This window comes from Vanacampus margaritifer, chromosome 13 (assembly GCF_051991255.1).
Source record: "Vanacampus margaritifer isolate UIUO_Vmar chromosome 13, RoL_Vmar_1.0, whole genome shotgun sequence".
Lineage (NCBI taxonomy): Eukaryota > Metazoa > Chordata > Actinopteri > Syngnathiformes > Syngnathidae > Vanacampus > Vanacampus margaritifer.
In genome coordinates this window covers 14413020-14435563 of record NC_135444.1, presented here as the reverse complement: position 1 = coordinate 14435563, position 22544 = coordinate 14413020, and the positions used below count along the sequence as shown (strand labels likewise).

The 22544-nt window shown below is 40.5% G+C and overlaps 1 protein-coding gene across 1 annotated transcript in view; it reads right to left on the bottom strand.

Annotated features, from left to right (window-relative positions):
- Nucleotides 1–2825: 2825 nt before the first annotated feature.
- The window catches only part of fgf22 (fibroblast growth factor 22), a 36608-nt gene continuing 16889 nt past the window's right edge, over nt 2826–22544 (bottom strand). Inside the window, exons 2-3 of the mRNA XM_077583835.1 lie at nt 9069–9172; nt 2826–3601 (exon numbers count right to left, since the gene is read on the bottom strand). Coding sequence (XP_077439961.1) covers nt 3407–3601; nt 9069–9172 — 299 coding nt within the window. The 3' untranslated portion in view covers nt 2826–3406. The remainder of the gene's footprint in view (nt 3602–9068; nt 9173–22544) is intronic.

Here is a 22544-nt window from a genome sequence, read left to right as displayed (position 1 = left end):
TTGATGTAAAAACATTGTTGTTCCTGCTTTATTTTAAATGCAACATTGTACAAAGGAGTCACTATAACCCAATTTACCAATAATAAATGTGATTTAAAAAAAAAAAAAAAATATTTGTGGGACTGGTCACTAGCTGTAATTTACAATGAACAAAATGGCCTAGAATCCACGAGTCGCTTCATTTTCCAAATGCTAATTGCTCTAAATTTGAAAAGAAAAATGTAGTGGCAGAAAATTCCTTTTGTATATCTTTTGAACTTCAAATAACTTGTTCAGCTTGCGTTGTCCGACCGGCGAGTGGCGACCGCAGTGGCTAGTAAGACTACATGTCCCATGATTCTTAGATGCGAAAGCAGGAAGTATTTCTAGTTCTGATCAATGCCAATTGCCTGCTACAGACTAGATGTGGATGCAAACTGGAACGCAAACGTGAATTTGGAAGTAAATAAGAAGGAATTGAACAGTTAAATTCCCTTTTAATTGGTTTATGGTATGAATCACTATGACAACTGTGCGATTGACATACACATGGCAAAAAAAAAGGGACCTGAGAAGGGACATCTGGTCACCCAACGCAAAAGATGCTAACTAGCATCCGCGTTAAGCTAGCGGGGCCCTATTTTAGGCAATTATTTGGCTATATTTAATACGCAAAGTGTTTTCTTTGTTTTATGTATTTATTGTAAAATGTGTTTAGAAGAGTGATATCAAATGATTTCCAATATAATTGTGGGAAATTTTGTATTGCGGCCACTTCCAGGGGGCGTATTGTGGTCAATGTTGTGAGTAGCACCGTACCACAAATCAACAGTAGTTATCCGTCCAATGCAAAGAGGAACAGCTGAATACAAACGTAGCAGCGGACCCCCCATGCTGCTATCTGCCTGCCGCCGGGTTGAAGTACAGTGCGATGATGCGACGCCCTCCTGACCAGACGTGTCCCCCGTCGCAGTGGTCTCGCATAAAGACGCGCTGAAAGCTTGGCCTTTATTCACCCTCCCAACGGCCGACTCTCCTTTCTGTTGGCTGAAAAGACAGAGTGGCCTCCTGTGCCACTGGAGCGCTCGCCTGTGTCTAAATGACCTTGATGTCCCCCCGCGCCGATCATAAGCGCCGCCCCCACTGGGGTTCTTGTCATGATTATGATGATGATGACGGCGATGAGGAGGGGGGATTATGGCGGAGGGCTCCAATGGAGATGTTACAAACACTTAACTGTCAGTGAGTAGGCACAAAGGTTTAAACGCTATTGTCACCTTTCACAATACAGTGGAACCTCCAAACGTACAATGTCCCTGAGCTTGTACATTTCTCAATTTGACCAATATGATGAACCCATCGTTCACCGCGGGGGATATAGTGGTGGCTTGAGCCGTTGTTCCATGTTTTATTTTTTATTTTTTGCTTGACTGCTGTTTCCTACGTTAGGTGAACATTTAAAAAAAAAAAAAAAAGTTTAGGTGAACGTTGGGTCAATAGTTGAAATTTGCTGTCAAGCTAAACATGAAACGCATAGCTTAGCCTTTTAGTCTGCTAGCTTAATGCTAATGCTAACTGTTTAATTATTTACACTCTATTTGATATATGCCATTAATGTATGTTTTTCATTGTATGTATCATTAGTGCTATTCTTCATATTAAAACACATTAGAAAAATGTTTTATTGATTTTTGGGCAGGCAGGAATTGACAAACTTGTATTTCAAGTCACCTGTACACAGGAAGTCAGCCATTTTGATTTGAAGCGGTCATTTTGGGGTCATTTTAGCCTTTTCCACAGCCCTTTCAGAAATGAAAAGGTGCTAGAATTTTTTTGTCCATTTGCTACCAAATTTGACCCATATATTACTATACAGATGGATGATGCTAAAAATAATTGTCTTCGTCTGCCCTTTAGATATTTATAGACTGGCAGAAATGTATACCAGCAATTAATGTACTCCTGATGCTGCAATTTCCATCAAACTATCTCAGTTGTAGTAGCCCTGAAATTTTTTTTAGTTTTAATGTGAACAGTGGCCAATTTAAAGAATATGAAAAAGTCACTTCAGACTTTTATGATGGCGGCAGTTACTGTAGACACTAAAATGTAAATACAGGCAGTCCTTGGTATAAGACAAACTCCCGGTCCTAAACTCGGAATTAGTACGTAGTAAGTCTGAATGTGACTTCTACCTGTAGCCTAATTATGCTAATATAGTAGTAAAGTCAAAGCTACAGTAAATATTTGTAAGATAAACAATCAATGAAAACCAGCAAGTTTAAACTGAGCATGTTTTTTTTGACCACATATTCTTGCACTGCTGCACAAACAAATTTATTACAGAATTGTGAACTCAAAACTGCATATTATGGGATGTAAACCAATGACCCTGGTGAAAAACAAGGTTGAAATCGGAGGTCGACCGATGCTACCAATTTGATTATTTTAAATAGTGTACCTGGTACTAATAAAGTGGAACTAGGCACTCTCTGGTGAAGCAGCATGTGATTCTCCACCCAAGTTTATTGTTTTATGTCCTATTCAAGTAACTGTCGTCAATTTTGTGATCATGAGGTGACTCATGTCTCGTATAATATAGTTTGTACTGGGCTTCCTCGTTCCATAACAAGAATTTGTACTTAATACTGTACATAGAAACAACATATTTTCAATTAAAAACGGGTTCAAAATCAGAAATTGTTGCCGGAATGGTTCAACCTTTGTGGTTCCATCGTATCATTCTGAATGATCTGAACAAGACTAGACAATAACACGGTTAAATACTAAAAAAACTATCTTGAATATATTAAATGTTTTATTAGCCTTGTTGTGGAGAAAAATGTTAGCAAGAACCATTTATTAAGTGTACAAAAAAAATGCATGAACGGAACTGCAGCTGCTACGTCGCATCGGGCGCACCTACAGCCTCTACGTAATGTCGGCAATGGCGAATATGGAAACAGGTTAGTTGACTTTACATTACCAAGTGAAGGAGCACACATTAGAGACGCAGTGGAAACACTGGAGGCGTGCATGCACACAACATACAAGTCATCTAAAAGCGGCGAGTCGTTCATCTATGTGACGAGATGCTTTTTTGGGTTCGAGGTCTCTTAAGTAGTCCGGTATCCAAGGCAGCGTTGAGACTTCTTCGTAATCATCTTGACTGAGATCAGTTTTTCGCGATAGGAAATCCTGCCGACTCACACTCGTCGTACGCGGCTGAGCAAGGTCTCTCACTCTACTCACCACTCTACTGTCAAAGTCTTTTCAACATGAGGAAAATAACTTAAAAGCACAAACTAGCTCTAGAAATAAACGTTACAAATCTGATCAAATGTACATATATGTGACACGTGGGTAGATTGAGATAAGGGCGGGGGGTGGTGACGACGATGTCCGCGCCGCCGCTCGCAAAGCCGAGCTAGGAGGGCAGCATGGGCAGGAAGTGAGTGGACGGGTGTCTTCGCCTGGCTTTGTGGCCGCGTCGCGGCTTCCCCCGCCCGTTGAGCGAGACGAACATCTGCCTGCCGCCGTGCTTCCAGCGTAGCGAGGCGTACGTGTTGTAGCCGTTCTCCTCGATGCGCTCCTTGAACTTGCAGCTTGGGTTGTACTTGACCTGGAAGGACGACAGAAACCCTTGGATGACTTGACGGGGATAACGTCTGTATTTCATTTCATGTCATTTGATTCGTTTATTTAACAGGGACAATGCAATCAGACATAGACGCTAAACCGAGCTAGCAGCTGATGTTGAGCATACAGAGTTTAGCAATTGCTAATTTACAACCCCTGTCCCTGGTTGAGCTTTTACTCTTAATACACGATCTAAAACACATAAAAACAAAGCCACTCCTTAAAGAAAATAATAATAAGAAGAAGAATTTGTCAGGTGTAACGGAAGAATTACATTTAGTAAATCAGCAGCAGGATCGCATTTGAAGAGCAATGTTTCTTCGTTAAAAACGTATAATTTTACATTATACACTTAATAGCATGAATGTCATAATGGGTGGTGTTCAACAAGGCTCTATACTAGCTCCCACAGATTTTTGTGACATTTGTAAAAAAAAAAAAAACCTTTTAAATGATAAAATACAAATAAGAGAATAAATAAAAGCATAATATGAGAAGAATAAAATTTACATTTTTGACATTTATTTTTTTAAATATGACTTTCTCTCATTAAATTTGTGAATTTATCTTGGCAAAATATAACTATTTTAGAGGTGTCAGGCGATTGTGTAATTATTCGCATGGCTTCAATAGTTAACTCACAATTAAAATTTCATACCTGTTCTAAATGTACAGTAAATTCTTTTTTCTACGTTTTCATAAGCTTGTAAATATAAAAGTGGAACAAATGTTAAACTAATAGAAATATGGCTGCATCTTTTACTCATTGATACAGTAATTTCATAAAAATTCATAAAATTTAATTAAAATTAAAAATATACTGTACTGTATACGAGTGTGATATTGATTTGGGTAGAGGCCATTTTTCTGCCACTAGATGGCATAATTGCAATTGCAAGATGTTGGTGACAGCTCTGTGCATTTTTCTTTTCATATTAAGAGCTATCTCATCTTTAACATGAAGTAACTTTTCTGCACATTTTTAAAATTGTAAAATACAAATTGACCCCAGTCCCCACAAATATATGCATTGTTATTAAATTTATCACCGCGAAATTTTGACATGGACGTGCCTGCTGAGTTGTGACTGGAATTCCCCCAGTGCAGGCTTTCCAAGTAAGGGGGCGGTCATTAATCACACGTTAACTCTTTTACTGCCAAAGACGTTAAATGACGTTCTGCAAAAACCTACGGAGGAGCGCCAAAGACGTTAAAAGACGTCCTCCCATTTTTTTTTTTTTTTTTTTGAAACGGGTGCTGGGAAGGCTTGCGGAGCTCTCCTGAAATTTTTAAGCAGGTCTCGTGAGCCTAATGACTATTTTTGGCCCCTAGAGGGCAACGATGACTCTCTTTTGACAAGATCGGGTGGGCGTCAGTAGAGGCGGAGCTAGAGCGTTGAGCAGGAGATCAGAATGGAAAACAAAGGAAAAATGGCGGCCGGTCGCGAGGAGCTAACGCCAGAGCCGTTTTTTTTCAAAGACCAAAAGCATCGCTAAAAAAGCACATTGTTGATGACGATCATCATCATCGATGATGAAGATGATGGTGACTCCGTGGTTGGAAAGCATTGACGCGGCAGTAGAAGACGCTAGATGGAGCTAGATGGAGGAGGGAACGGGCAATGGCGAGCGTTTGCAAGCAGCTCTACACTTACAAGACGAAAGGCATCGATCAACGCTAAAATAGTACATTGATGACGACGGTGATCATCCTCGATGATGATGAAGGTGAATCCGAGCTTGACGGTGAAATTGGAACCGCTGACGCGGCGGCTATTACGGTGTCGTAACGCGGAGCGCAACAGAGCACGCACAGGCGGACGTTCGATCGGACGACGGAGAGTGCCCCGAGTCCAATGCATATTCATCGGAGGAAGTGTGTACAGTCTGCTACTTGCTTTTTATTCCCCGGAAAAAAAGGCCGTCAAGAAAGTGTAACGTTTGCACGCAAAACGGACCAATGTGAAAGTGAAAGTAAACTGTTGTGCGAGTCCTGGCGTCTCCTTGCACGCAGGAGAGCGTTACAAAAGGAAAAACTGTATTTGAAACATCCACATAATTGTAAGTAGTACCACAGTTGGACACATTTGTAAATAGTTTGCGAAATTGTTTTGTCAAATTGTTACACTGTTGAATGGAAATAAACGCATTTTGCAATCAAAAAACACTTTTTCATTGTTGGTGAAAGCGTTTTACAGAAGTAAAGCACTATTTAGGTGTTTGTGGCATCATTCATGGACAAAAAGAAGTGTACAATTCACTAGAGTGCATGAAATAACATCGTTTCACAAAAAGCTCTTTTTCTCCGTTTTTTGTTTCAAAAGAGAGAATTTCGGTGAAAGTAATCATTTTCTATTGTTGATTACTGAAGAACGGAATAAGGTAGAAACAAACTTGACTTGAAAGTCCAATCTTTCATTTGGTAGTATGTGTGTTTCCATAGTCCAAACACAACATTTTCTGTGGACCTTGAAAGATCACTCAAAATGCTTAAATCGGCTGGCACTGGCGACAACCCGTTTTTGAAAACGTCTGGCAGTCAGAGTTAAAAAAAAATGAGCGGCATTAAAGGAACTTTAAATGAACACACTCATTTTGACACCCTTACTTTATTTTCATAAGATTACAACTTTTTTTTTCTCAAAAACATTTCTCTCTTTACTTATTTTTTTGAAACCAGGCAACTGTTTAATACCTACGCCATTTGGAAGTAGGCCTACACACGGAAATGATGTTTAAAGTTTCTTTTTGTAAGTGATGACACTTGTAGAGATTTTTAGCTAGTTTTGGATTCGGGTGAAACTGAACCAGCGCTGACCCGACGCGGCAGTTTGTCAGTTTTGCGTGAAGATGAACAGATATGTGAAGGCAATGCAAGCAAAGCATAGCCACTCTTCCATGGCTGCTTAGAGCTCCTTATCAGATAATACGACCTTCTCTTGTATATGAGGCGCTCTGAGTTGATAATGCGCAGATGCTACAAGTGCGACGGGATGTTATTGCGGCTTCACTTTGTAGCCAGTTGAAGGTGATCCTTATCGCTTTGGTCGCTGACTGATTGCGTGTCTCGTTTTTGGCGGACGTAGACCGCACGCCTCAGGTCTGATCTTAAACAAAGAGGCGGGAATACATTTAAAAGCTTGATGTGCAGTACGCACACAAAAAAAGAGGGATGGCACGCAAAGACTTTTAAAAGGAGCCAGGTGGCTCTTTGTCATTGCTTAGCTTTCTTGTGTCCGCTATGTATTTTGACAGTAAAACGAGCTGCTCTGGCCCAGGTGATGGACAGGAACACAGTGACCGCATGGTGAAGCTAACGCGAGCTGCAGCTTTAGCCAAGACACAATCAAGACATTTTAAAAAGCAATTGGATCAAATTAACTCATTCACTGCCATTGACGGCTATAGACGTCAAAAATTAATTTAAACTATTTCTATTAGTTTAACATTTTTCCCCACTTTTGTTAACAAGAGTATGAAAACCTAGAATTTTTTTAGAACAGATATAAAATTTGTGATTAATCGTGAGTTAACTAGTGAAATCATGCGATTAATTACGATTACAAATTCTAATCGCCTGACACCCCTAATTTTTAATAATCTTTTGTTTTTCTTTTTAATTCATTCACTGCCCATGGTATAAACGTCAAAAATTCATTTGTACTATTTCTATTAGTTTAACATTTTTCCCCACTTTTGTTAACAAGAGCATGAAAACCTAGAATTTTTTTTATTGTACATTTAGAACAGATATAAAATTTGTGATCAATCGTGAGTTAACTAGTGAAATCATGCGATTAATTACGATTACAAATTCTAATCGCCTGACGCCCCAAATGTTTTAATAATCTTTAAAAAAATATTTTCTTAAAAAATAAAATTAAATAAAAAGAAGAAGAAAAGATTATTTAAAAAATTAGGGGCGTCAGGTGATTAAAATTAATTGTAACTAATCACGTGACTTCACTCAAACGAAAAAAAAATAAAAAAAGATTATTAAAAATGAGGCGTCAATGGCAGTGAATGAGTTAAATGCCTCTCCTTCAGTAAACCTGGGAGCCGCTCTCTTAAGGTAATTTTTCAAAAATATAAATAAAGTAATAGATGTGTTTAATCTTTTTTTTTTTGGGGGGGGGGGGGGTCTAATAGTGCCCTCTGCTCAAACGGGACGTCCTTCCCAAATGAAGTGCGTGGTCTACTTTCATGAATTAATGCCACACCCTAAATAGATGCACCCCATCATGGCCAACTTCAATAAGTAACCGTCGTACCCCAAAAAGACGACTACTTATTTCCCCCGTGTCAAATTGTGGATGCTGTCCACTTCAATATGTGAAGGACACGCCCCAAATAAAATGCTTCCAAATGCTTCCCTTTTTTTCCCCATACAAAATAATCAGTTCGGGCTGATTACAGATTTGTCTACTACTTTAAAAAAGCTTAACAAACAAAACTCTTTTTTATTGAGTCTGTGACCTTTTTAAGACCTTTGAATGGCGGATTTAAGGCTTAAGTTTCATTTTTAGGGATTTAAGGCCTTCATTTTGGATCATAAAATGTAAGACCTTTTTGAGGCTACTTTGATCAAATTCAAGGTCTGTCCTTCGTTAAATGTGACCGCTAACGACTCTCACTCAGAATGACGAGTCACTCTTTCATGACCTGATCAGCCGTATTGGTCTACCAAAATACAGAAAGTAAACACCCCACTCCAAATGCATCCTCCTTCCTTGCATGAAAACGTATATGCAACATTTCCATAGTATAGCGCATTTCCTAAAATTGTAGCCTCCTCTCTGGTTACTTTGTCTCGTGAGAAAAGAAAGAAAAAAAAGCGCCCCAAATAGATGCCTTCTTTTTATCATCCAAAGTCTTCTTTATCATGAGTGCAGACTATTTACAAATTTGTGAAAAGCTTTTTATTGAGTCTGTGGCCTTTTGAAGACCTTTGAACGGGGGTGGGGGGGATTTAAGGTTTAAGTTTTTTATTTGTAGGGATTTAAGGCCCTTATTTTGGGATAATGAAATGTAAGATTGTTTTAAAGCTACTTTGATCAAATGGTGTTTGGGGGCTGGTGGGCGGGGCAAAAAAAGAAAAGAAAAGAAGGTAACCACCAATCACAGCTCAGCTTCAGAAAGCAGGAGAGCTGTGATTGGTCGTTGCCTGGGCAACATTGATGTCATCTTCAATCGACGGCAAGTGGCAAAATGGCCGCCCCATGAGATGGATAAATGTGATGTGAAGTCACATATAACTATTGTCAAGAAAATTTTAAGGTTGACTTCCACTTTCAGATGTTTGAGATTCATGAGACCAAGTGTCATTTTTTAAGCATAATTAAGGTCTACATTTTTTAGAATGCACCAACACCCTAATTAAGACAAATCTCGGATGTCCCCCGAGATTGACCCCCCCTCCCCCAAAGGTTGGCAGCCAGGTTGTATACTCACCGATCCGAAGAGCGTGCCTTTCTTGGACATAGCTAAGTACAGCCCAGTGCTGACAGACTTGATGGCAACAACTCCCACACTGACAGATCGGATTTCCATCAGACCTGGAAAATAAAAGAGAGAACAAGAGTCGCAGTTAGCTTCTTTTTTGTGCGTATGTGTGTGATCCTCATCAAAAGCCGCTCAATCAATGGGATGCCAGATGCTCTGTGGCCAATACAAGAGAGAAAGCACACAGACACAAAGCTTTTATACAACACACGTTGAATTAGATCATATTGCGGAACCGGGGTCATTCTTGTGGAATTGTTTGGGGCGTGGTGGGGGGGGGGGGGGGGGGTTGTTAAAGCCTTGCTCCCGACGATGCCCACAGTTGTTTACAGACGGCCACAAAAAAAAAAAAAAAAAAAAAAAAAAAAAAACTGCATCTGCTTCGAGTGCTCCTGCTAACGCCGAGAATAAGCTGGCAAGTTTGCAGGCTTAATTGTTTCCTCTGGGCACCGGCTTGCAAACGAGTCCCATGTGGCTCACGCTTGATCTGGCTTTTGTCTGCATGCAAAAAAGGCTGAGAGCTAATTACTGAATGAAAACTTTTCCCTCCGCTTTATTTGCACACAAGAGCACCCGGATGTGGCAGCTCTCGCGCGTGATTATAGTTTTCACACTCATTAAAAAAAGAAAGAAAAGAAAAGAAGCGATGGAAAGATGAAATTGTGTCACTTAAATTTCAATCGGCGCTAAATATAGGTGCCGTTTGGACAGACAGCCAGGAAATGAAAGAGTCATAAAAAACAGCTTTGGGTCGTAAAAAAAAATAATAATAATAAAAAATGTCCACACCTGAAATGGAAATTTACCAGAAAAGGCTGCTCCATTTAATCACATAATGTTGTTAGACTTGGTGAAGCAGCATGTGGCTTAACTAGCTGTCGTAGTGATTTTTGTGTATTTTATTCTCATTCTATTCATTCATCTGTCCATCCATTTACTGATACCGCCTATCCCAGCTGACTGGTCGCCAGTCAAATCGCAATGCAGAGACAGACAGCCTGTCACGCTTGCATTCGTACCACCACTGAATGCACAAATTGGAGTATGGAAGTTGTTTTAACACGGCAGCTGCTGTTACGCTTGTACTCATCACTGAACCATCTATTGATTACAAACAAACAATTGTTTATTGTTACACAGCTTGCAAAAAAAAATCAAAATTATTATGCACATAATATTTTTATATGATTTTCCTAAATAGTCAATGTCTATATATTGTATGTATACATATGATAACGGTCCTTTTTAAAAAAAATTATACAACCAATAATTTTGTACAACACGTATTAGAGCCACGTATATTTAGAGGGGTAATATAAAAAAAATCACCAATTTATGAGAAAAAAAACGCAAATATTTATGACATTATAAAGCGGCAAATTTGCAAGGAAAAACTCACAAATTTTCAAGAAATAAACTCGCAGCTTTATGACATTTGAAAGTGGCAAATTTGCGCGAGAAAAAATATGTCGGAGAAATAAACCCACAGATTCTTGACATTATAAATTATTGCGAGAAAAAAACTCACAAATTTACAAAAAATAAACTTGCAGTTTTGTGACATTATAAAGTGGCAAATTTGCAAGGAAAAATTCACAAATTTACGAGAAATAAACTTGCAGATTTGGGAAAAAAACAACACATTTATGAGAAATAGAAATATTTTTATAGCAATAAAACACAATATTCTGTGGGCCTTGCAAAATCTGTCGAAATCCAGTAAAACAGCCGGGAGCGAAGGGGGTTGCTTCAGTGGAAATGTCTGGGAGTGAATGAGCTAAGAAAGAAAAAGTGGTTATTTTGAAAGAATAATTTATTAGGTGATAAAATCATAGTTATAATTAGGGCCTGACTGATATGGATGTTTTTTTTAGGCTAATAACAGACCAATAACCAAATAATCGTCCAAAAAATCTATAATGAATAAAACACCATATTTTTTGGCTACTTTAACGCCTTAGAATAATTAAGACATGCAGAAAAAAAAGGCCAATTTTGCCCAATTTTAAAAAATCTAATATTGTCCGATTAATCAGTCGGGACCTATCGTTATAATTTTCTTATTATTGTGAGTGAAAAGTCTGTATTTTACTACCACAAAATGTGGAAATAAAGTTAGGCGGACAAAATAATATTATAGAAAAGAATGTGCTTCTCCCATCACGATGCATGTTGACGTTTTCAGTGTGTCATGTCTGCCGGGTGAGATCATCCCGCAGACACCACCGAGTACAAAGAGTCCAAAGCAAAAAAGACAAAGTAAACAAACACGTGAAGTTCCTGTTGAGTGTCTTTGGTCTCTGCCAGCTCCAGCTGCATGCGACCAGGGACTGCCCCATTAGTCCATCCAGGTAGTCGTCCAGCTGCACCCTCATCATTCCTCCGCAGCCTCTGATCCTCTCACTTTACACTTTGATGGCAGCACTCCTCTTTTCTTTCCCTTTTTTTTTTTTCTTTACGAGCTGTGTTTACAAACACCGGGTGTGCTCTGGTGGCACCTGGAGCGTGCGAGTGACTTGTAAGCAATTAGCTGAGGCCCGGCTGGCGATTGGAGCGCTGCAAGGATTAATGGGGGATTAGTCCAGGCCAATGAAAACCGCTGGTGCCTGAAAGTGCTGCCAGCAGTAATTGCCGCTTGGACGTCCCACACGCAGCAGGAGCGTTGCGAGCATATTTGTCATAATTTCAATTTAGCATTCGCTCCTTGACGTCAAACTTCAACACGTGACGGAAAAATCTCAGTGAAGTACATTTATATTCTGTTTTCAAGTGTGGTTTAATTCTTGGTTTTATTTAATTAATTATTGATTTATATTTTTGTATCCTTTTTTATTTATGTATTTATTTTTGATCATATATATATATATATTAGGGGTGTTTGAAAAAATCGATTCGGCAATATTACAGCGCTCAATTCTCGAATTAATTCAATATGCGGCCGAATCAATTTTTAAACATTACATTTTTTACGTGAATATTCAACAAAACGTCTTACTTAAGGTTTGGATTCACACATTAATCATGGAAGAATATTATATTAATGGAACATTAAGCCTTAATATTTTATTTCAGTGCTGTTCAAACATGAAACGGACTGCAACCTGTTTGTTAAATGCAGTGGCTCACTTATAAGCCTGAATTTTCAGATAATTAAATACATTTTCATACAAATCTTACAGTGTACATGTACAAGTTTACTGATTAGTATTTTCTAAATTTGAGTTTTAAAAAATCGCAATAATCAATTTATAGATTCGTATCAGGATTAATCGGTATTGAATCGTGACCTATGAATCGTGATACGAATCGAATCGCCAGGTACTAGGCAATTCACACCCCTAATATATATATATATATATATATATATATATATCACATATCTGGCGCAGGTGATCCTATAGCTTGATAACGGATGGATACGTTAAACGTAGCACAGGTTGTGTTTAAGCAATAAACATAACTACATGCACTAAGGTAAAACATTTAATAAATGTTTATGTATGACATTCAAAATATTTGTTCATTTCAAACTATTGGGGTATTTTTTTCCATTTTAAATTATACAAGTAATTAATTGATTAGAAAAAGAGGAGGATGAGAGTGCACAGTGGATCAAATTTTTTTTTATTTAAATTAAATTAACACATAACAGGTGCTTTTCAAAATTCGGAGGGCAAAAATGTTGATAGAAAAGCCTTTTTAATTAAGCGATTAATCGTGATTAATCAACATTCTAAAATGTGATTAATCTGATTAAAAATTGTAATGTAAAAAAATAATAGCACAATCATACAATCACACTGGCACAAATTTGTAAAAAGAAAAAATAATAATATTGTGCTCTGGATTTAAATCAAGACAATATTAGGCAAATTTTCCAAATGAACCCAATATCTTGTTTACATTTGCAGCATGCTGTCTTTGAGACGGCGACCATGAGGAAAAAAATGACAGCCTGAACATAAGAAACGCACTTCGGGTGCAATCAATGTGGTATTGAGTTGTATTTTAATTTGTTTTTATTTCATACTTTTTTTTTTTTTCATAGTAGTATTTTTCTTGACCGCCAGCAGATAACAAATGTCATCTAAATTGGGCTATTATGTTCATTTTACGTCTCTATGAAGCCTATTCTTCTATTAATCCTTTTTTTTTTCAAGTGTGGTATGAGGGTAATTATAACTCTAAAAACATGTTTCTTGAAGTGCATAAGTAAGAGAGAAGTGTCCTTGAGGTCGCGGTTTATGGCTTATGGCATTTTTCTTCCTGAGAGTCCACAAGCTAACGGGCCCAAATGCAAGTCTTTTAAATGATATCAAAAGAAGAAACACTGGAGTCCAATTAGCTGTTTGCTCTTTAGTGGCATTGGCGAGTGAAGGGCCCTTCTTCAGTGTGTTCTGCTATGCAAGTATCAACCGATGGCCCCATTGAGCGCATGAAAAAAAAAAAAAAAAGGTGCTTTTGGCTTCCCACTTGCAATTGGGGAGATCTCTTAACCTTTGACATGTTTTGGCTGGGACTGTCAATACGCTCAAGCTGCCATTACAAGCAAAATCCCGCGCTATACATGCCCAGTCAACTGTGGACTCGCCATTTATTTTCCTTTCTATGGGGATTTTTAAGTCTTTAAAAAAAAAAAAAAAATTAATACTCTTTCTTTTCCTTCCATCCCCCATTTTTTGGACGTTAGCCCATCGTCAGATCATTCAAGCCTTTTCTGACCTTGCAAGGGGGAGAAAGGAAAGCGAATGAAACTCTCATGGGGTTCCTTCCCTTTTGTCCCGCTCATGCTGAGGGGGGGGGGTGCAAGGGAGTACACAGTGAAGGTGCTGCTTTTAAGATGGGGTGGTGGGTAGGGAGGGGGGGTTGGGGGGGGAAGGGGGTCTTTGTTACTCACCTGAGAGGTAAAGACAAGATCTTATTAAGCTAAGTTTTGAATAGAGGCCACAAAGTGTGGAAGAATGGCAGAAAATAGTCACACACATTTTTCCTCCTGCTTTTCTTTTTGTTCCCTGGCCCGGCTCTTTAATTTCTCGGGTTGCCCCCTTGAGCGGCCCTCTATGGCTCAGTGCTCGACCAGAGCCGAGCCTGGGAATCTCGTCGTTCCCGCTGTGCGCCTGTGCTTGATTGACACACCTTTTCAATTATTTCACAGTTTGCTTGCTTTTTCAACGAAGAGGGCCCTGTTGGTTTTTTCCCCCCTCTTTCCATTCTGCCCTCCTTTACAAAATAGCAGCTTTTCATGTCGGGGTCTGGGCCGCCGGGCCTAATGGCTGTGACCAGCACCTTTGATCAGCCGTGACCCCCTCCGAGGTTCTGGTAGTGGGCGAAGCGGGCCGCCTGTGTGGATCGGCGCTCACAAAGGCGGCATGGCTCCCTATTGCTTTAAACACCTTGAGAGATTACCATGGGAACAGGCGCCGGCCTGCACAGGTGGCGCCGGACGGGAACTTGCCCATTAACCATTGATTGGACGCTCATGTGTTGCGAGGATTTCGTTTTTGGCCCAATTTTGAATTTGGACAATGGTTGTCGTCAGACAGCAAAATGGTATTTGGTGTATTTAGTTGGACTGTCGTTAGCTTTGTCCAGGGCTGGACTGGCACAAATAATAATAATAATAATTTTGACTCTTGCCCGCCGACCCAGCCCGATTTCTGACCACACGTAGCTACCATGTACAGTAGCTACGCCACTGCTGTTGATTGGTTCAATTTGCTCTCTGTTAGAATAAATGTACATAAGTTATCCCACATTTACTCGTATAGTATTGCAAAGCATGACTGTGCAACTGTGCCCTTCTCACAAGATAAGGACGGAAACATTTTGTTGTTGAAACGCCCTGTAAAAAAAAATAAAAGGAGAGTGTCCCTCAGAGCGGGTCGAAGATTGTAACTGAGCACATCTCTGTCAGTTCCCCTCGCGAGTAAAAATAATCGAAGGCTCTTGTCTTCCTTCCTTGTCTATTGTTTGTTAAATGTTCTAGGTTGACTGAACCTGACACTCTCTATGTTGTAAATTGATTAATTGGCTGCCTCCTCTAAATTGTGGGTTGGTGTCTTGGGGGGAAATAAGGGAAGGATTTTTGATTATGACTAGACTTTACACCGATCTGATCGGCTTGATCGGGATCCCATGATATTTTTTTGCGTGCAAAATCAGCTGTAATGCTTTAATTTTCCGTATTCGATCCCGTCACTCCACAAGCTCTGAGATCTGCTGTGAATATTTGTTTGAAACGGTTCGACAACTGGCTACCTTTCGAGTGTGTGTCACGTGTAACACAACAAGTGTGCATAACCGACTCTTTGTTACGCAGCAGCTGCCAGTCTAGACGTCCCTCCCTCTCTTCATACTGTACCTGCCTTCCTGTCTCCCATCTGCCAGCCGGCACCCTTTCCCTTCACTCCTTCCTCTTTCTCTTGAGGAAAACCATCCTCTCCGCTTCCTTCCGTCCCTCCGTCCCTCTGACACCACTTCACACCTATCGACTCTCGCAAGGCGTCGGTATGATTTATTAATTCACCTAGCAACAGCTGTGAGACACGCCGTAAAGAGAGCGAGCTTGCTTACTTCTGCCCCAGAGAACCTGAAACCGACCCCGCCTGCACTTGCTCGTTTCTTTAGACAAACCGTTGCTGCTTTAGTTTGGTCATGATGGGAAAGGCGAGGTTTCATTGACAAGACTAGACGGAATCGTCAGTGGGTCAAAACGCATGCTTGCTGCACAAAAAAAAATCATGTTTGTATTTTTAGGCAGGCTAATCGTTGGGTCCTTTGTGGCTCGTCACGTCATGGTCGGAAGGACTGGTGACTAGATTTAGAAATATACAAACGTGAGGTGGGTTAATTTTCTTAAACAAGTATACTGTGTATACATTTTCATCTACAGTGTGTCCTTGTGAGGTAACTTGACGTCAACATCCCATGCTTGTGATATCAGTTTGTTGGCTAAGTTTAGACCTCATGCTAACCCTAGCGCATATGCTAATGTTAGCCTTATTTTAGCCTAGCTAGTAAGGGGATTTGCAGCTTCATTTTAGACCCGTTACTGTTCCCCACACAAGAAAACAAACAAACCGAACAGTACCGATGTAATGTATTATAATTTTGGCCATTGCTCAGAAAGGAAGATCAAAAAGTACAAAGTAGGCGCTAGTCATAAGGTTAATAAGCTATCGTATTTTTGTTTTGCTTGTTTGATATTTAAGGCCATTTTCTTAACAAGGTAGTATTTTGGGTAAAATTATTAAATTAATTATTATTGGTAAATGGATTGTTTTTTTAATTGTATTATATATATATATATATATATATATATATATATATATATATATATATATATATGTATATATATATGAACCACAAAATGACAAATTGGCCATTCAGTAGTCAGTCTGCTGTTTACATCACTACATGATATTAGTGATAGACCGATAAAGTTTTTTTCAAGGCCGATAACAATTATTAGTAGTCAAGGAGACCGATAATCGATATTTCAAACTGATATTCATTTGCAGTAAAAGAGAAAATATTAGCGTCAAAATAAAAAAAAGGCTGATGGTCGATTTTCGTCATAATGCCAAATATCGGCACCGATAATTAGCCCAGACGATAATCAAGATTCATTCAAGATTCATTCTCAGTTGTGTTGATTGGCTCATTTTCATGAGACAGGAAATTCCAAAACTGGCTGAGATTTTGGTTTTAGAATTGCATGGCGAGACGAATCAAAGGTTCTGGCAGGTTGTATGTGGCCCGACTCCTCGAAAGTTCCCCACCACTGCTTCAAACTGTCTGGAAGTAACTCGACTCGGGAATCCTGGACAGTTAGGGGTCCATCAGCTATGTGCTCTTGTTTGCTTTCATCAAATTCGGAGAGGAAACGAGAAGCAGGATTATTTGTGCATCTATCGTTGCCTCTTTTCTTCTTGCATGCTTGAGCTTTCGCAGACGCAAACACGCTGTCACTAAGGAAATCGCACTGTACACAATATGTGCGGTTATTCGGCCGTGACTTTATACAATGTCGTCTTTACCCCCGGGGATGTATGTACGTTGGGTGGTGCGGGGAGGTCGTCTCTAAAAACAAAAACAATTGGTTTGCTTAGTGATGAGGGCTCAGGGAAATGAAAAGAAAAATGGCAGCTTCATATTAAAATGGCCTGTCTCTGGTGCGGGTCATCACTAGGACCCCTAAAATAAATATGTACAGAAATACAACAGATATGTATAGCTAATGGATACACTCTAGAAACAGTTTGGTCAAAGAAACAGTTGGGTCAAAAATAATCCAACTAAGGACCGATCCTCTACTTGGGTCGATTTCACCCAACTTTGAAATGGGTCTTTCAGCATAAAACAACTCATAAATATTGGTCAGATCCTTTACTTGGGTCAAAAAATTGGGCCATTTTGTATAAAACAACCCAGAAAGTCAAATTGACCCATAAAGTGGGTCTGATCGGTCCATTTTGGTCCATTTTTGATCCATGGACCACGGTCCATTTTTGACCCTACACTCTAAAAACAGTTGGATCAAAAGTCAAAAGTAACCCAATTATGGATTTTTTTTAAAAAAAGGGCCGATCCAGAAAGTTGATTTTGGATCCAACAATTTTTAGAGTGTAGTATAGAATTATGGATCAAAAATGGACCGAAATGGACAGATACGACCCACTTTATGGGCCAACTGTTTTTAGAGTGTAGTATACAGTTGGGTCAAAGAAACAGTTGGGTCAAAAATAATCCAACTAAGGACCGATCCTCTACTTGGGTCGATTTCACCCAACTTTGAAATGGGTCTTTCAGCATAAAACAACTCATAAATATTGGTCAGATCCTTCACTTGGGTCAAAAAATTGGGCCATTTTGTATAAAACAACCCAGAAAGTCAAATTGACCCATAAAGTGGGTCTGATCGGTCCATTTTGGTCCATTTTTGATCCATGGACCACGGTCCATTTTTGACCCTACACTCTAAAAACAGTTGGATCAAAAGTTAAAAGTAACCCAATTATGGATTTAAAAAAAAAAAAAAGGGCCGATCCAGAAAGTTAATTTTGGATCCAACAATTTTTAGAGTGTAGTATAGAATTATGAATCAAAAATGGACCGAAATGGACAGATACGACCCACTTTATGGGCCAACTGTTTTTAGAGTGTAGTATACAGTTGGGTCAAAAGTAACTCAATATTGGATAAAAAATGGACCGATCCATAAAGTTGATTTTGGGTTACTTTTGACTTTTGACCCCAACTGGTTTTGGAGTGTAGTATACAGTTGGGTCAAAAGTAACCCAAAATCAACTTTATGGATTGGTCCATATTTAATCCATAATTGGGTTACTTTTGACCCAACTGTATACTACACGCTAAAAACAGTTGGATCAAAAGTCAAAAGTAACCGATCCATAAAGTAGATTTTTGATCCAACTATTTTTAAAGTGTAGTATACAATTATGGATCAAAAATGGACCACGGTCCATGGATCAAAAATGGACCAAAATGGACCGATCCAACCCACTTTCTGGGTTGTTTTATACAAAATGGCCCAATTATTTTACCCAAGTAAAGGATCTGACCAATATTTATGAGTTGTTTTATGCTGACAGACCCATTTCTTGACTCAAAGTTGGGTCAAATCGACCCAAGTAGAGGATCGGATTTTGACTTTTGATCCAACTGGTTTTAGACTGTAGTATGCACTTAAAATGACCCCATTTTTTGGGGTTAGTTGAATAACCGAGCCAACTTTTTTTCCATTTTTTTCCCAATTTTTTTGACCCAAGTAAAAGATCTGACCAATAGTTATGAGTTGTTTTACACTAAAAGACCCATTTCTTGCCTCAAAGTTGGGTCAAATAGACCCAAGTAGAGGATCGGTCCATTTTTTACCCATAGTTGGGTTATTTTTGACCCAACTGTTTTTCGAGTGTATCCTTCTTCCTCTGTGTCAACATTGAGGATGTGTAGCGACAACCTTCTCCCAGCTCTTTGGAGCCTGTGAACGCAACACACGCTGGGGATCTGCTGAAAGCCGACTCCCGTCCCCTTGTTGGCCGAAGCGCCGTCCAAAAGAGGTGACATTCTCCCACACATACAATCCAAAGGCCCCAGGACTCCCCGTGTTACCCCGCCCCCTCTACCCCCACCCTTTTTCAAACGGGGGCTGCTTGGGAGAAAGACTCCAGGGATTAGCCCCGGCCAGGTTCTTTCAAAGGCCATTAGAGCAAATTACAGGTATCCTGTTACCAGAGTGCTGGGACAGGCCAGGTGAGGGGCGCAGAGGCCACGCAGGAGAGCAGGGGTCAGCTCGGGACAAAAAGACAAGGCCACCCTGGGCCCCACTCCATCGGAGGGTCTGCCCGGCTTCACAAACTGCTAGGCCCGCATCCATGAATGGCTCACTTGATGGGACCTCAGAGACATTGTCTCACCACTGTAACTTTAGCCTTTTTTTTCCTCTTCATAGTAGCCCCCCGACACACACACACACCTCCCTCTGCCCGAGCTTTTTTTTTTCTTGTCTTCTGATAGATGCGGGTACGGAAAACAAGGGAAAATCTACTGTAAAAACAAGTTGAATGGCACTTTGTTGACCTCCACAGAGGCTGAACAATATGAATTGGAAAAAAAAAAATCATCATCCGAATCCTCAATCATTCCATAAATATATTATTTTTTTAATTAAATAATTACGGTTATGAAAACATGATAAACATCACTGCGGTAACTATTACAATATAGGAAAAATCTCATTTTGAATTAACACCTGGAAGAAAACAGATGGGTTAAGAAAAAAAAAAAAAAACAATCCCGTCAATGTTCTAACCTTGGCCCACATTTTCAGGTCGTTCTGACATCTGTACTCAGAATAGTTGAGGTCAAATGTAAGTGCGCAAACATCCCTACCATATGTCATCGCTCTGATTGGAATTACATTTACCATCCGTGATCCGGACCTAAATGGCAACCACACGTGTGCTGTCAATGTATCATTATGAAACTGATGTTGTTGATAGAAATGGTGGGGATGGCCACAGGGAGTTCCGTATCCTGTCATTTTCTTCAGCATGTCACACACACATACGCATTGGCCACACACACGCACACACCCTATCCCAACCGGTGGATGACAATCTAGTGGAGGAGCTGCGGAAGTGTTTCATTAGTCAATTACCGCTGCAGATAAGGCCTGCGTTCCCACAGTCCACAGGGCCGTGGGTCAAATGTGACCAATTACACCCCCCCCCCCCCCCGCTATTCCCCTTGCAGGACAGATTATTGCGTCTGATTTATCCCCAGTCAGACAGACTAACCCAGTACTCCGCAATCCACATCTGGAGAGTCTGAGTGGGCTGGAAGCGTGCTTGTGTGTTGGCACTGAAATAACGGAGGGAACATTGAGAGCAGGGCTCGGCAACCTATGGCTTATAGGCCAAATATCAATCAACAAGTCTTTGGGTGGACACTCCCAAATTAATATTCCATTCAGTTGTAAAAGGCATGTCGAAGACAATCATTGTGAATATGATTAATTCAATCCCTTAATTGGAAATGACCTGGATAAATATCTAACTTGGAAGGTGTCATGTTTTGGTTTTGTGGGGGTTGGGTTTTTGTTTGTTATGCGTGATCTTGTTGTCTTTGTCTGTGGTTGGTGTTTTTTTTTTTTTTTGTCTTGTGTTCCCAGTTTCTTCCCTTGTCTCGTCAGGTCTAGCCACGTCCACCTGTGTGTGTCTTCCCTTCCCCAGGTGTGTCTCATTAGTGTTGGTGTATTTAGTCTGTTGTGTTTGTCCAGTCGTTGTGGGTGTATTGCCTATGTTATGTGTGGAAGTTGGTGCGTCAAGTCTTCGTCACAGCCAAGTAGCCTTCGTCACCGCCAAGTTACCCTCGCCACAGCTAACCAAGTCGTCCTTGTCACAGCCAAGTCGTCCTCGTCACAGCCGAGAATCCATGGCCCCAGCCAAGTCATCGCCACAGCAAAGTCGTCCTCGTCACAGCTAACCAAGTCGTCCTTGTCACAGCCAAGTAGCCTTCGTCACCGCCAAGTAACCCTCGCCACAGCCAAGTTATCGCCACAGCAAAGTCGTCCTCGTCATAGCTAACCAAGTCGTCCTTGTCATAGCCAAGTAGCCTTCGTCACCGCCAAGTAACCCTCGCCACAGCCAAGTCATCGCCACAGCAAAGTCGTCCTCGTCACAGCTAACCAAGTTGTCCTTGTCACAGCCAAGTCGTCCTCGTCACAGCCGAGAAGCCATAGCCCCAGCCAAGTCATCGCCACAGCAAAGTCATCCTCGTCACAGCTAACCAAGTTGTCCTTGTCACAGCCAAGTCGTCCTCGTCACAGCCAAGAAGCCTTACCCCGAGACAAATCATCGCCAGAGCAAAGTCGTCCTCGCCACAGCTAACCAAGTCGTCCTTGTCACAGCCAAGTAGCCTTCGTCACCGCCAAGTAACCCTCGCCGCAGTCAAGTCATCGCCACAGCAAAGTCGTCCTCGTCACAGCTAACCAAGTCCTCCTCGTCACAGCCGAGAAGCCATAGCCCCAGCCAAGTCAAGTCACTCCACAGCAAGTCAAGTCAAATCAGGTCCTGTAACGTCACGCTCTGTTCCAGGCATGGCAACCAGTCTACTCGTGTCCTGTCCGGTTAGAGGTAAAGAGGTCCACAACTATATATTCCCGTATAAATTTTTTGAGCACACCCATACTTTTTTTGTGGGTAAAATTATTACCCACATGCCATGGCTTCATATGCTTAGTTAAGAAAAAATCCAGAGGTACAATTAGGAGAATTTTTAGGGGGTCAAGGGGTCACACGTGGGACCCTTAAATTGACAGGAATGAACACACCTGTAAAATGTGGTTAATTTTTGAATGCATATCAAAATGCGTGACCTAATATTATTGAAGAAAAAACAATGCATTTTCAACCTCAAAGGAACCAATGTTAGTTATACTCTAATGATTCGATTATTGCATCATACATTCAGCGTGGCCCACTTACTAAACTAAACTTACTAAAAATTGTTTTTAAAGGTTGAAAGACTGTGCTGGTATTTACCCCCTCATCAAGCGGTAATGAGTGCACACGTCCTGTCCATCCTGTTGAACCCCCCCTACAAGATGTGATTGTACTTAACGGCACATCAATCAGTACTTAAAGGAACCTCTGGGAAGCCCTTCTGATGATCAAACTCCAAATTTACAAGCATTTTGGGGGGGTAAAACTAGAGGACAACCTGAGGGAGAAGCGGGCTGCAATGATGGATAGCGGGGGTGAAAAAGGTTAACGAAGGCCAACAGAGTGCGCCTGTGTGGTACCAATCTACCCAACTAAAGAGGCCTTTTTCTTTAATCAGGGAGGGGGGACGGCTAGAGCAAAGTGCCTCCAAATCATGCATTACATCCACAACAAGCCA